Source organism: Heptranchias perlo, chromosome 2 (genome assembly GCF_035084215.1).
Source record: "Heptranchias perlo isolate sHepPer1 chromosome 2, sHepPer1.hap1, whole genome shotgun sequence".
Lineage (NCBI taxonomy): Eukaryota > Metazoa > Chordata > Chondrichthyes > Hexanchiformes > Hexanchidae > Heptranchias > Heptranchias perlo.
In genome coordinates this window covers 136985136-137001496 of record NC_090326.1, presented here as the reverse complement: position 1 = coordinate 137001496, position 16361 = coordinate 136985136, and the positions used below count along the sequence as shown (strand labels likewise).

Here is a 16361-nt window from a genome sequence, read left to right as displayed (position 1 = left end):
CGTCCCTTTGCCTGCCAACAGACTCTCCCAATCAACTTCTGAAAGTTCCTGTCTAATACCATCAAAATTGGCCTTTCCCCAATTTAGAATTTTAACTTTTGGGCCAGACCTATCCTTCTCCATAGCTATCTTAAAACTAATGGAATTATGATCACTAACACTTCTGTCACCTGCCCTTCCTTATTTCCCAAGAGGAGGTCAAGTTTTGCCCCCTCTCTAGTCGGGCCATCCACATACTGAATGAGAAATTCCTCCTGAATACACTCAACAAATTTCTCTCCATCCAAGCCCCTAATGCTATGGCTGTCCCAGTCAATGTTGGGAAAGTTAAAGTCCCCTACTATTACCACCCTATTTTTCTTGCAGCTGTCTGTAATCTCCTTACATATTTGCTCCTCAATTTCCCGTTGACTATTTGGGGGTCTGTAGTACAATCCTATCAAAGTGATCTCTCCCTTCTTATTTTTCAGTTCTACCCATATAGACTCAGTGGGCGAACCCTCGGATATATCCCCTCTCACTACTGCTGTGATGTTCTCCCTAATCAAGAATGCAACTCCCCCTCCTCTCTTACCTCCTGCTCTATCTTTCCTATAGCATCTGTACCCTGGAACATTGAGCTGCCAGTCCTGCCCCTCCCTTAGCAATGTTTCAGTAATAGCTATAACATCCCAGTCCCATGTACCCATCCATGCCCTGAGTTCATCTGCCTTGCCCATCAGACTTCTTGCATTGAAATAAATGCAGTTTAATCTAGACTTCCCTTGGTCTTTGCCCTGCTTTCTCAGACCATCTGTCCGGTCATGTTTTGTACACTCTCCCTTACTGCCTTTTGTTTCTGTCACCACTTTACTTCCCACTGACTTCCTGCATCGGTTCCCATCCTCCTGCCACATTAGTTTAAACCCTCCCCAACAGCACTAGCAAACACTCCCCCTAGGACATTGGTTCCAGTCCTGCCCAGATGCAGACCGTCCAATTTGTACTGGTCCCACCTCCCCCAGAACCGGTTCCAATGGCCCAGGAATTTGAATCCCTCCCTCTTGCACCATCTCTCAAGCCACGTATTCATCCTATCTATCCTGTCATTCCTACTCTGACTAGCCCGTGGCACTGGTAGCAGTCCTGAGATTACTACCTTTGAGGTCCTACTTTTTAGTTTAACTCCTAACTCCCTAAATTCAGCATGTAGGACCTCATCCCGTTTTTTACCTATATCGTTGGTACCTATATGCACCACGACAACTGGCTGTTCACCCTCCCCCTCCAGAATGTCCTGCAGCCGCTCCGAGACATCCCTGACCCTTGCACCAGGGAGGCAACATACCATCCTGGAGTCTCGGTTGCGTCCGCAGAAACGCCTGTCTATTCCCCTTACAATCGAGTCCCCTATCACTATAGCTCTGCCACTCTTTTTCCTGCCCTTCTGTGCAGCAGAGCCAGCCACGGTGCCATGAACCTGGCCGCTGTCACCTTCCCCTGGTGAGCCATCTCCCCCAACAGCATCCAAAACGGTCTACCTGTTTGAGAGAGGGATGGCCACTGGGGACCCCTGCACTACCTGCCTGCACCTCTTACTCTGCCTGGTGGTCACCCATTCACTTCCTGCCTGTACTCCCTTTACCTGCGGTGTGACCAACTCGCTAAACGTGCTATCCACGAGTTTCTCTGCATCGCAGATGCTCCACAGTGAATCCACCCGCAGCTCTAGCTCCGAGATACGATCGGTCAGTAGCTGCAGGTGGACACACTTCCTGCACACATGGTCGGCAGGGACACTGGTAGTGTCCATGACTTCCCACATCTTGCAGGAGGGGCATATCACGGGTGCGAGGTCTGCTACCATGACTTGCCTTAGCTTAGTTACCCCTTTTAAATTACGTTGAAATTAGAAAATGTTAACTATACTAGGGACCTAGGTTCACCAAAAAAAAAACACTACCTGCTATAAAACCTGCACACCTTCCCTTTCTTATTACTTTACTTACAGTAAAATGGTAGAAATACTCACCTGAACCTACTCACCAATCAGCTCCGGTCTCACCAATCACCAACCCGCTTCACCTGTGACGTCACTCTTTGATTTTTATCGGAACGCGGTCGTTCCATTCCCGCTCTCGCTGTGCGCTGTTTTTAACCTCGCTCCGCTCTCACTGTTTCCTGCTGCTCCTGTGAACTCCCGCTCTCGCTGTGCGCTGTTTTTAACCTCGCTCCGCTCTCACTGTTTCCCGCCGCTCCGGTGAACTCCCGCTCTCGCTGTGCGCTGTTTTTAACCTCGCTCCGCTCTCACTGTTTTCCGCCGCTCCGGTGAACTCCCGCTCTCGCTGTGCGCTGTTTTTAACCTCGCTCCGCTCTCACTGTTTCCCGCCACTCCGGTGAACTCCCGCTCTCGCTGTGCGCTGTTTTTAACCTCGCTCCGCTCTCACTGTTTCCCGCCACTCCGGTGAACTCCCGCTCTCGCTGTGCGCTGTTTTTAACCTCACTCCGCTCTCACTGTTTCTGGAGTTAAAAACCCTGAAATCATTTTTTAAAATAGTTGGATGATGTAGTGCAGTTTGTTCTCTGGCTGGATGAGCTGGGAAGGATAAATGGCCATCCTCATCTGAATCTATCTTGTGATCACCATGACTAATCGAGATACAGAAATCTTACAATTCACAAAACTCTCCAAAAAAGACAAGAGCAGAAGTGGTGTTGTTTAAACCTTGTTTAATTTTTTTTTGAAGTGTATATATTTTAGTAATATATTATTAATACTCCTATCACCACAGCAGCATTATTATTGCATCAGGACTTAGCTTATTTTTGAGCTAAAAGCTTTAAAATATTTTGATCAGATCAGGGAGGAAAGAGTTCCCTGGAACTGCAAACAATTTTTGAGGGTTAATAATGGAATGCAGTCAGTGCCCTCATTTGCAGCATTCACATTTTGGACAATATTGAGCATGATTCGGTGAATATTTGTAAGTCTTTGAATCACTGAAAACAGATATTTGTAACTGATATTTGAGGCTTCAATGTCCCAAATTGCTGTCATCCTGGTTGAAGGATGTACCGTGGACAGTGAGAGGCAAACAGTAGAGAACCTGAACAGGGGTAAAAACTGCATAAAATAAATATACCATGGAAGTTTAAAACTGACTTAATTTCACGAAAGAAGGCCATGAATTGTTGTTGTTCAATTTCTCTTTGAATGTTTTTAATATTGACTTTGATTTTTATGATTTTTTTCCATCAATCAGATTCAAAAGTTAACAGTGGTTATAAGAGGTTATAAATTTGTTGCAGCCAAAAATAAATAGTCTGATGGAACACTTAGAGACAAAATCAAAAATATTGGAATGTTGCAAATCAAGTGCCACTTCCAGCACTAATGTACTTTTTCAGGGACAGATTGATTCTGCCAAGTTTTCTGGTATGTGTATTTAGAGAAATATATATATAGTTTTAAAAATGTAATGTAGTTAACCTCTGACTTCTAAGAAAGGAAAGGAATTGAATATATAGTGCCTTTCACGTGCTCAGATGGTCCCAAAATGCTTCACAGCCAGTGAATTACTTTCGAAGCCATGGTAATGTAGGCAAATGCTGCATCCAATTTACGCACAACAAGGCCCCACAAACAGCAATGAGATAAATGACCAGATAATCTGTTTTTAGTGGTGTAGGTTGAGGGATAACTGTTGGATAGGACGCCTAGGAAAAACTCCTGGTTGTCTTCAAATAGTGACAAACTACTTTTTTTAAAGTTATTTTAATTTAATATTAAATGGTGATTTCAGTTAATTTCTTAACATTTGAAAATAGTGATTCTGTTCAGTAACTAAAAAGTACATATCATCGACTCAAGATGTCATCTGCAATGGGTGCAGCAAGTTACAGCAACAACACTTGGAATGGAATGGAATGATGGCATGTTGATGTTTCACCCCTGATTAACCCCACACTGTTGAGTTTCTGATCTTCACCACATTACTATGGAGAAGTGCTGACCAGAAACAAGACTCTTCCCTACAGCAAAGGACGAACAATTAACCAGAAACACTTCATAGGTTTCTGTTTTGGGTCCCAATAACCAGTCCAGAGCGGCTTTTATGAAGGACTGGGAGTGTCACCTGCCTGTCCTTTTGCATTGTCTAGGGAGAAAATAGAGTGAACTTTGATTTTTTTTTAAAAAGCTATGTGATTACATTTGTTTGGCAGAAACTACTTTTTAAAAAAAAAAGATATCTTAATTTAATATTAAATGGTGATTTCAGTTAATTTTTTAACATTTGTCATCTACCAATGAAAAACTCAGTAATTGTAGCTTTTAGTTAGGACTTGACAGCAAAATTATTGCAATAGTAACATCTTAAATTTTCAAAACAAAATGTTGATCTCTTGGGGAAGTGGTAGAAACAAGAAGCTTTTTTTTTGAAGCATTCAAACACAAGGAGCATAATCTCAGGGATAATTCTAAAAGAACAGCACTATAACCAGAAAGGCTAATTGTGTGTGGGATGACAACAGATTTACTTGGCAGTGTTTTGTCATTACACATTGATATGCTGTACCGTTTTTCCAACAGCTTGTAGTGCACAGTACAACCACAGGATGGCGTGTTCAACATTCCAATATTTTTGATTTTGTCTCTAAGTGTTCCATCAGGCTATTTATTTTTGGCTGCAACAAATTTATAACCTCTTATAACTACTGTTAACTTTTGAATCTGATTGATGGAAAAAAAATCATAAAAATCAAAGTCAATATTAAAAACATTCAAAGAGAAATTGAACAACAACAATTCATGGCCTTCTTTCGTGAAATTAAGTCAGTTTTAAACTTCCATGGTATATTTATTTTATGCAGTTTTTACCCCTGTTCAGGTTCTCTACTGTTTGACTTTCACTGTCCACGGTGCATCCCTCAACCAGGATGACAGAATGGTTTTGCAGCTGCAAATCAAGTGCCACTTCCAGCACTAATGTACTTTTTCAGGGACAGATTGATTCTGCCAAGTTTTCTGGTATGTGTATTTAGAGAAATATATATATAGTTCTAAAAATGTAATGTAGTTAACCTCTGACTTCTAAGAAAGGAAAGGACTTGAATATATAGTGCCTTCCACGTGCTCGGATGGTCCCAAAACGCTTCACAGCCAGTGAATTACTTTCGAAGCCATGGTAATGTAGGCAAATGCTGCATCCAATTTACGCACAACAAGGCCCCACAAACAGAAATGCGATAAATGACTAGATATTGTAGGCAAATAGGAGGTTAGGGAGGAAATTGCGGGTCCCCCAGAAGAGATATTTGAATCATTGACAGCTACAGGTGAGGTGCCTGAAGATTGGAGGGTAGTAAATGTTGTGCCTTTGTTTAAGAAGGGCGGCAGGGAAAAGCCTGGGAACTACAGACCGGTGAGCCTGACATCTGTGGTGGGTAAGTTGTTAGAGGGTATTCTGAGAGACAGGATCTACAGGCATTTGGAGAGGCAGGGACTGATCAGGAACAGTCAGCATGGTTTTGTGAGAGGAAAATCATGTCTCACGAATTTGATTGAGTTTTTTGAAGGGGTAACCAAGAAGATAGATGAGGGCTGTGCAGTAGACGTGGTCTAAATGGACTTTAGCAAAGCCTTTGACAAGGTACCGCATGGTAGGTTGTTACATAAGGTTAAATCTCACGGGATCCAAGGTGAGGTAGCCAATTGGATACAAAATTGGATTGACGACAGAAGACAGAGGGTGGTTGTAGAGGGTTGTTTTTCAAACAGGAGGCCTGTGACCAGCGGTGTGCCTCAGGGATCGGTGCTGGGTTCGCTGTTATTTGTGATTTATATTAATGATTTGGATGAGAATTTAGGAGGCATGGTTAGTAAGTTTGCAGATGACACCAAGATTGGTGGTATTGTGGACAGTGAAGAAGGTTATCTAGGATTGCAACGGGATCTTGATAAATTGGGCCAGTGGGCCGATGAATGGCAGATGGAGTTTAATTTAGATAAATGTGAGGTGATGCATTTTGGTAGATCGAATCGGGCCAGGACCTACTCCGTTAATGGTAGGGCGTTGGGGAGAGTTATAGAACAAAGAGATCTAGGAGTACAGGTTCATAGCTCCTTGAAAGTGGAGTCACAGGTGGATAGGGTGGTGAAGAAGGCATTCAGCATGCTTGGTTTCATTGGTCAGAACATTGAATACAGGAGTTGGGATGTCTTGTTGAAGTTGTACAAGACATTAGTAAGGCCACACTTGGAATACTGTGTACAGTTCTGGTCACCCTATTATAGAAAGGATATTATTAAACTAGAAAGAGTGCAGAAAAGATTTACTAGGTTGCTACCGGGACTTGATGGTTTGACTTATAGGGAGAGGTTGGATAGACTGAGACTTTTTTCCCTGGAGAGTGGGAGGTTAAGGGGTGATCTTATAGAAGTCTATAAAATAATGAGGGGCATAGATAAGGTAGATCATCAAAATCTTTTCCCAAAGGTAGGGGAGTCTATAACGAGGGGGCATAGATTTAAGGTGAGAGGGGAGAGATACAAAAGGGTCCAGAGGGGCAATTTTTTCACTCAAAGGGTGGTGAGTGTCTGGAACGAGCTGCCAGAGGCAGTAGTAGAGGCGGGTACAATTTTGTCTTTTAAAAAGCATTTGGACAGTTACATGGGTAAGATGGGTATAGAGGGATATGGGCCAAGTGCAAGCAATTGGGACTAGCTTAGTGGTATAAACTGGGCGACATGGACATGTTGGGCCGAAGGGCCTGTTTCCATGTTGTAAACTTCTATGATTCTATAATCTGCTTTTAGTGGTGTAGGTTGAGGACTGTTGGATAGGACGCCAGGGAAAACTCCTGGTTGTCTTCAAATAGTGCCTTTAAGTTCATCTGAACAAGCAGTTGAAAGACTCATCCGAACGATGGCAACTCCGGCAGTGCCCAGTTATCTTCAGCTGTTTCATCAATCACCTTCGTTCCATCATAACGTCAGAAATGGGGCTGTTCGCTGATTATTGAAGTGTTCAGCTCCATTCACAACTTTTCAGATAATGAAGCAGTTCATGCCCGCAAGCAGCAAAAACTGGACAACATCCAGGCTTGGGCTGATATGTGGCAAGTAACATTTGCGCCGCACAAATGTCAGGCAGTGGTCATCTCCCCTTGACATTCATAGAATGATACAGCACAGAAAAGGGCTATTCGGCCCATCGTGCCTGTGCTGGCTCTTTGAAAAAGCTATCCAATTAGTCCCACTCCCCTGCTCTTTCCTCATAGCCCTGCAAATTTCCCCCCTTCAAGTATTTATCCAGTTCCCTTTTGAAAGTTATTGTTGAATCTGCTTCCACCACCCTTTCAGGCAGTGCATTGCAGATCATAACAACTCGCTGCATAAAAAATGTTTTCCTCATGTCGTCTCTGGTTCTTTTGCCAATTACCTTAAATCTGTGTCCTCTGGTTATCGACCCTTCTGCCACTGGAAACAGTTTCTCCTCCATCAAAACCCTTCATGATTTTGAACCCCTCTATCAAATCTTCCCCTTAACCTTCTCTGTTCTAAGGGGAACAACCCCAGTTTCTCTAGTCTCTCCACGTAACTGAAGTCTTTCATCCCTGGTACCATTCTAATAAATCTTCTCTGCACCCTCTCTAAGGTCTTGACACCCTTCCTAAAGTGCGGTGCCCAGAACTGGCCACCATAGTCCAACATTACCATCACTGAGTCCCCCAGTATCAACAACCTGGGAGTCACCATTGACCAGAAACTGAAACTGAACCAGCCACATAAATGCTGTGGCAACTAGAGCAGGTCAGAGGCTGGGTATTCTGCAGAGAGTGGCTTACGTCCTGACTACCCAAAACCTCTCTACCACCTACAAGGCACAAGTCAGGAGTGTGATAGAATACTCTCTACTTGCCTGAAAGGGTGCAGTTCCAACAACATTCAAGGAGCTCATCACTATCCAGGACAAAGCATTCCACTTGATCTGCACCCTATCAACAACAACTTGCATTTATATAGCGCCTTTAACATAGTAAAACGTCCCAAAGCACTTCACAGGAGCGATTATCAAACAAAATTTGACACCGAGCCACAGAAGGAGATATTAGAACAAGCTTGGTCAAAGAGAGAGGTTTTAAGCAGCGTCTTAAAGGAGGAGAGGTAGGGAGGGAATTCCAGAGCTTAAGGCCTAGACAGCTGAAGGCACGGCCACTAATGGTGGAGCAATTAAAATCGGAGATGTGCAATAGGCAAGAATTGGAGGAACATTCGTGCTGAAGCATTCGTAACAAGATTGACTAATTAATGGCACAAATAGAGATAAATGGGTTTGATCCAGCAGCCAATTCTGAGACATGGTTGCAAGGTGACCAAGGTTGGGAACTAAATATTCCAGAGTACTTAACTGTTCGAAAAGACAGACAAAATGGAAAAGGAAGGGAGGTAACCCTGATAATAAAGGATGAGATAAAGGCAGTTGTGAGAAAAGATCTTGACTCAAAAGATCAGGATGTAGATTCAGTATAGATGGAGATAAGAAAAAGTAAGGGACTGAAAACACTGGTGGAAGTAGTTTATAGGCCCCCTAAGAGTATAGTTATACTGTTGGACAGAATATTAATCAAGAAATAAGAGGATCTTGTAACAAAGGTAATGCAGTAATCGTGGGGGACTTTAATTTTCATATAGACTGGGCAAATCAAATTGGTAAAAGTAGTTTGGAGGACAAGTTCATGGAATGCATTCAAGACAGTTTCCTAGAACAATACGTCGTGGAACCAACCAGGGAACAGGCTATTTTAGATCTTGTCTTGTGTAATGAGACAGAGTTAATTAGTAATCTCATAGTAAGGGATCCTCTGAGGAAGAGTGATCATAATATGATGGAATTTCACATAGAGTCCAAGAGTGACGTACTTAAGTCCGAAACTAGAGTCTTAAACTTAAACAAAGCCAATTACATAGGTATGAGAGGCGAGTTGGCTAAGGTAGATTGGGAAATTAGATTAAAAAGTATGACAATAGATAAGCAATGGCAAACATTTAAAGAAATATTTCGTAATTCTCAACGAACATACATTCCATTGAGAAATAAAAACTCCACGGGAAAAGTGATCCAGCCATGACTAACTAAAGAAGTTAAGGATAGTATTAGGTTTTTTAAAAAGAAGAGGCTTATCAAGAACAGTCGTAAGCCTGAGGATTGGGAGAGTTTTAGAAACAAGCAAAGGATGACCAAAAAATTGATAGAGGGAGAAAATAGAATATGAGAGTAAACGAGCAAGAAATATAAGTGTGTAAAAAGAATGCGAGTAGTGAAAGTAAACGTGGCTCCCTTAGAGGCTGAGACAGGAGAAATTACAATGGGGAATAAGGAAATGACAGAGATGTGGAACAGATATTCTGTGTCTGTCTGCACAGACACAAAAAACATACCAGAAATAGTGGGGAACCAAGGGTCTAATGAGATTGAGGAACTTAAAGTAATTAATATTAGTAAAGAAAAAGTACTGGAGAAATTAATGGGACTAAAAGCAGACAATCCACTGCACCTGATGGCTCAAATGCTAAGTTCCAAAAGAGGTGGCTGCAGAGATAGTGGATGCATTGATTGTGATCTTCCAAAATTCCCTAGATTCTGGAATGGTCCCAGTGGATTGGAAGGTAGCAAATGTAACACCACTATTCAAGAAAGGAGGGAGAGAGAAAACAGGGAACTACAGGCAAATTAGCCTGACATCAGTCATCAGGAAAATGCTGGAATCCATTATTAAGGACGTGGTAACAGGGCACTTAGAAAATCATAACATGATTAGGCAGAGTCAACATGGTTTTATGAAAGTGAAATCGTGTATGACAAACCTATTTGAGTTTTTTGAGGATGTAGTATATTTGAAAATCCAAATATACTACATCCACTGGTTCCCCTTTATCTACCCTGGTAGATAAAGGGGAACCAGTGGATGTAGTATATTTGGATTTTCAAAAGGCATTCGATAAGGTGCCACACAAAAGGTTGTTAAACAAAATAAGGGCTCATGGGGTTGGGGATAATTTATTAACATGGATAGAGGATTGGTTAACGGACAGAAAACAGAGAGTAGTAATAAACTGGTCATTTTCAGGTTGGCAGGCTGTAACTAGTGGGGTGCCGCAAGGATCGGTGCTGGGGCCTCAGCTATTTACAATTTATATTAATGATTTAAATGAAGGGATCAAGTGTAATGTATCCAAGTTTGCTGACGATACAAAGCTAGATAGGAAAGTAAGCTGTGAGGAGGACACAGAGTCTGCAAAGGGATATGGATAACTTAGGTGAGTGGGCAAGAGGTGAAGTATATTGTGGAGAAATGTGAGGTATTCACTTTGTTAGGAAGAATAGAAAAACAGAATACTTTTTAAATGATGAGAAACTATTGAATGTTGGTGTTCAGAGGGTTTTGGGTGTCCTTGTACAAGAAACACAGAAAGTTAGCATGCAGGTACAGCAAACAATTAGGAAGGCAAATGGTATGTCAGCCTTTATTGCAAGGGGGTTGGAGTACAAAGTAAGGAAGTCTTGCTACAATCGTACAGGGCTTTGGTGAGACCACACCTGGAATACTGTGTACAGTTTTGGTCTCTTTAACTAAGGAAGGATATATTTGCCTTGGAGGCGGTGCAACAAAGGTTCACTAGATTGATTCCTGGGATGAGAAGGTTGTCCTATGAGGAGGGATTGAGTAGAATGGGCCTTTACTCTCTGGAGTTTAGAAGAATGAGAGGTGATCTCATTGAAACATTTAATATTCTGAGAGGGCTTGACAGGATAGATGCTGAGAGGCTGTTTCCCCTGGCTGGAGTGTCTAGAACTAGGGGGCATAGTCTCAGTATAAGGAGTCAGCCATTTAGGACTGAGATGAGGAGAATTTTTTTCACTGTGGGTTGTGAAGCTGTGGAATTTTCTATATCAGAGGGCTGTGGATGCTCAGTCATTGAGTATATTCAAGGCTGAGATCGATAGATTTTTGGACTCTAAGGGAATCAAGGGATCTGGGGATCGGGCAAGAAAGTGCAGTTTAGGTCAAAGATCAGCCATGATCTTATTGATTGTGGAGCAGGCTCAAGGAGCCGTATGGCCTACTCCTGCTGCTATTTCTTATGTTTTTATAAATGCAGGAATCTTGGAGGGTTGTAGGGCTCGAGGAGGTTACAGAGGTAGGGAGGGGCGAGGCCATGGAAGGATTTGAGAATTTTAAAATCGAGGCATTCCCAAACCGGGAGCCAATGTATGTTAGCAAGCCATTCACTGGCTTAAACATCCAGTCCCTCCGCTATTGGCGTACCGTGGCTACAATGTGTACTATCTACAGGATGCACTGCCACAGCTTCTTCGGCAGCACCTCCCAAACCAATGACCTCCACTACCTAGAAGGACAAGGGCAGGAGGTGCATGGGAACACCATCACATCCCCTCCAAGTCACATATCACTGTTTCTGGGTCAAAATCCTGGAACTCCCTATCTAACAACTTTACCGGGAGCACCTTCACCACACTGACTGCAGTGATTCAAGAATGTGGCCCACCACCACCTTCCCAAAGGCAGCCAGGGATGGGCAATAAATACTGGCATTGCCAGTGACATCCACATCCCAAAAATGATTTTTTTAATAAACCTCCAGCAGTACTACACTGAAATGAAGAAGTACTTACTGCATTTTATTCTAAGTTTACTCTGTGGATGTTAATCTTTTGTGCTTTCCTTTTTGTCCATTGTGGAGAAAAAACTGCAATGGTAAATTGTTTCATAATCATGGCTGCTTATGTAGTCAACAAACAAGTACAAAATCTAGCAGAGGGCACAGTGTTAATTTTCATTAAAAATAGAAAATGCAGGAAATACAAAGCTGGTCAGTCAGCATCTGTGAAGAGAAAAATCAAGGTAAATGTTTCAAGTAGATACCGTTTATCAGAAGTTTCGTTTCTGGTTAATTTTCCTTTACCTGTATTGATATTGTAATAAACCTTAGTGACAACCAGTGATTAAAGGAGGCTGGAATGGCATTCCAATTCTTAAGTAAAAGTGGCTTTGTAGATTTAAGAACTGGATATCTGGCCCACCCAGATCATTGGTTAATTCAGTAAGTTAGTTTTATTGCTGAAGATAATTAGTCTTCATACATGTATTTATACATATATTTAAAGGCAAACATTAAACCAATTGTATTTAATGTCTTTCAGAAACTCCAGACTACAAACACCGCATTCAGGGAATTAAGGAACTAATCAGGCAATTACCTAAACCGAACCATGACACTGTGCAAATTCTATTCGAGCACCTTGTCAAGTAAGTGTGAATTAATTATTACCTGTGATAAGATTTTCTGTAGTATGTAGCTCTGATCAAAGGGAAATATTATGTAAAACTTTAATAGCTGTCTGGTAATTGTATTTTGAGCCTGAAAGTAAATCCTGTTTTTTAAAATTCCATGATATTTAAAACCATTTCGCCTCTGTAAAATATCCATATTACATAATACTTTGTTAAATGTCAAATCTCAAAAGTGCAAACAATAAAGTTACTCAATATTGTTTCTTGTGTAAGTCATTTTCTCACCGAACAATTGATTGTTACTGATGTCAATCCCAATTATGTTCAGTGTTGGTGATAGGCTGCTCCAGTTTCTTAGACTTTCTTTTCATGAATTTTAGTGCTCATTGAGATAATAACACTGGAAAATGAAACATTTTCTCATTTCAGGCACCCATTGTCAACATAAAGCACTCCCAGGTCAGCCATAGCACATGTATGATGCAGAGTAAAGCTCCTTTACACTCTAGCCCAACAATGTGCCTTAAATCCTACCCCAAATGTTGCACCAGTGCAACATTTTTACACAGATTTGTAAAGCCACTTAAATGACACTAGTGTTGGCTTAGTGACAATTCTACAGATCATCAAAACAAAAAAACGAAATTCATTGATCAAGTAATGTTATAACCTAATCATTATTATATGTGGCAGCCACTTTCATCGTTGAGGTTGGACAAGTTGGGCCTGTATACACTGGAGTTTAGAAAAATGAGAGGTGATCTTATTGAAACATATAAAATCCTGAGGGGACTAGAAGTGGTAGATGCTGAGGGGATGTTTCCCCTTGTGGGAGAGACTGGAACAAGGGGCCACAGTTTAAAAATAAGGGGTCTCCCATTTAAGACGGAGATGAGGAGAAATTTTTTCTCTGAGGGTCATGAGTCTGTGGAACTCCCTTCCCCAGAGAGCGGTGGAAGCAGGGTTATTGAATATTTTTAAGGCAGAGTTAGATAGATTCCTGATTAACAAGGGAGTCAAAGGTTATAGTGGGTAGATGGGAAAGTAGGGTTGAGAACATAGAAAATAGGAGCAAGGTTAGGCCATTCGGCCCTTCGGGCCTGTTCCGCCATTCAAAATGATCATGGCTGATCGTCTAACTCAGTACCCTGTTCCCGCTTTTTCCTCATATCCCTTGATCCCTTTAGCGTTAAGAAATATATCTATCTCCTTCTTGAATACATCGAATGACTTGGCCTCCACTGCCTTCTGTGGTTGAGAATTCCACAGGTTCACCACCCTCTGAGTGAAGAAATTTCTCCTCATCTCAGTTCTAAATGGCATACCCCGTATCCTGAGACTGTGACCCCTGGTTCTGGACTCCCCAGCCATCGGGAACATCCTCCCTGCATCTAGTCTGTCTAGTCCTGTTAGAATTTTATATGTTTTGATGAGATCACCTCTCATTCTTCTAAACTCTAGTGAATATAGGCCTAGTCGACCCAATCTCTCCTCATCCGTCAGTCCTGCCATCCCAGGAATCAGTCTGGTAAACCTTCGTTGCACTCCCTCCGTGGCAAGGACATTCTTCCTCAGATAAGGAGACCAAAACTCCACACAATATTCCAGATGTGGTCTCACCAAGGCCCTGTATAACTGCAGTAAGACATCCCTGTTCCTGTACTCAAATCCTCTTGCAATGAAGGCCAACGGCTTGCTGCACCTGAATGCTCGCTTTCAGCAACTGGTGTACAAGGACTCCCAGGTCACAATCAGATCAGCCATGATCTTACCAAATGGCAGAGCAAGCTCGAAGGGCCGAATGGCCTACTCCTGCTCTTAATTCGTATGTTCGTATGTATGCCCGTATGTTAAGCTAGAAGTAAAAGAAAAACTGCAAAACATAAATTACTGGAAATGCACAACAGATCAATTGGCATTTGAAAAAGAAAGGTTAACATTTGGGGTGCTTTTATTCCATCAGTAAATTGGACATTCCATTTTGTACATTTAATTAAGACCCAATTATTAGTAACTATGTAATGTTTCAGCATGTAGGTGACTGTGCCTGTTTCTTAACTAACTTTTTCACTTTCTATCTAGGGTTATTGCCTGTGGCGAACGAAACCGAATGACCACTCAAAGTGTTGCCATAGTATTTGGCCCCACCCTCCTGAGGCCAGAGAAAGAGATGGGCAATATTGCAGTACACATGGTATACCAGAATCAGATTGTGGAGCTGATCTTAACAGAGTATGATACCATATTTGGACGCAGTTGAAAAAAAAATGTGCAAGTGCAATCTAAATCTACCAAAACCCACTTTCGGGAGAAAAATATTATATTTTAAGTGTTTTTTGTACCTTGGGTCAACCAGAAAATGGTAAACTTTGCACTTGTTTTCCTCCTGGTTTTTAAAACTATCTGTATTTTTTTTTCAGTGGTTATCATTCTCGAAAGCAGGTGGCACTGCTGTAGATGTTTTGTATAAAGTGTAGTACAGACAGATGCAGGGAAGCATGTTACCTGGTTATAACGAAGAGCAGAGACTTAAGTATATTGTAGTTATATACACTGGGTTCTTTTGCAACAATATTTGCCTGAGGGACTTAGCAGTGCTCTTCTGTACATGTATAGATATTTTTAGGAAATGTCCATTTCCTGCATATAGTTGGCAAACCTCACTTACAGCCTTTTCTGCTGTTCAGTATAGCAGAAGTTCTAATACTGCATATCATTGCCGAGTCCATACAGAAGCGTGGCCAGATTTTGTGTAATTTATTTTTTACAGGCTTACTAGAAAGGCGAAAGTTAAAGTGTTAATGTTGATCTTTCCCGGTTGATGAATATGGACTAAAAGCAATCCTGCACTTGCTGTTCCCTCAACCTACTGTTAATACAGAGGTCATATGATCACACCCAGTGCTTCAAAACACTATAGTGATGTACAGATGAACAAAGAGTATAATATGTTGAAATAACATGCCCTCAACCAATGTGTATATAGACTGTATAGTTCCTTAACAAAATATGTTTTTCATACAGTAACATTTTCTAATCAAATTTTGCCAACTTGTAATATTCAATTGCTGGTCAGTGTACCAGCTAAGATCAGTACTAAGAGCTTTTTCGGGGTATTTTATGACAGGCAACACAGGGGGCTATTCTTGGGTATACTAAGAAGCTGCGTGCACTTTTTAGCTATTGGTAATTTCAATGCGGGGCAAATGTTAACCGTTTGTATTTCAAATGGTACTGGAAAGTATTGTGTAGAATTATGCTTTCTAGGTGCACTACAACAAAAGCTGTTAAAGTTATTTAAAATGTACAGACAAAATTTGAAAAAAAGCAGCTTAGCAATTTATTGTACAATAAGTGCTAACATTTAATAAAATTTCATGTATGCACTGATGGGTATTATTAAAGCGGATTCACTTGATGCTGAATTGAATTTTCCCATTTTAATGATGTGGACTGGTTGTATAAACAGATTTCTTTGGAATACTATCTGTTCTTGGGCACATGATCGGCTGAAGATTTCTTGAATGTATTTTTTTAAACTAACTGCTGTATGGCGAGATGCTATGTCTAATCAAAATTAAAACAAAATGACAAAAAGCTATCCTCCAGTTTATTTATTTCAGAATGCAGAGTATAATTGCCTACAAGTGTATTTGTAAAGGTACAGGTAGTTTAGTAGTTCTGGTACTGGGCTAGCAACCCAGAGGGCATGAGTTCAAATCCCACCATTGGAAATTGTAAAATTAAATTCAATAAATCTAATAATAGTTGTACACATATCTAGAAGAAGGCCCACAATTAACTTGCAGGAACTAAGGTTAGGCAATAAATGCAGCCTTGCTAGCATCACCCACATCTTGAAAACAAATATTTATGATTTTTTAAATTTTTCCTTAATGTAATCTGGTTAGTGCCTTTTAACATCAGTATCGTGTTCACCACTCTGGGTCTAAGATTTGTCTGATTTTCTTTTCAAACTGAATCTATTCCATACCCACACCTAAATCAGAATTTCCCAAAACTAGTGGGCATAAAAAACATTTGTTGTCTCATGAGTTGGATGA

At 41.2% G+C, this 16361-nt stretch overlaps 1 protein-coding gene across 2 annotated transcripts in view; it reads left to right on the top strand.

Annotated features, from left to right (window-relative positions):
* Nucleotides 1-15894, top strand: part of LOC137344474 (rho GTPase-activating protein 12-like) — a 232881-nt gene extending 216987 nt beyond the window's left edge. For both annotated transcript variants that reach the window (XM_068007475.1, XM_068007467.1), the window contains 2 exons: nt 12207-12312; nt 14380-15894. In XM_068007475.1, coding sequence (XP_067863576.1) covers nt 12207-12312; nt 14380-14557 — 284 coding nt within the window. In that variant the 3' untranslated portion in view covers nt 14558-15894. The remainder of the gene's footprint in view (nt 1-12206; nt 12313-14379) is intronic.
* The last annotated feature ends 467 nt before the right edge of the window (nt 15895-16361 follow it).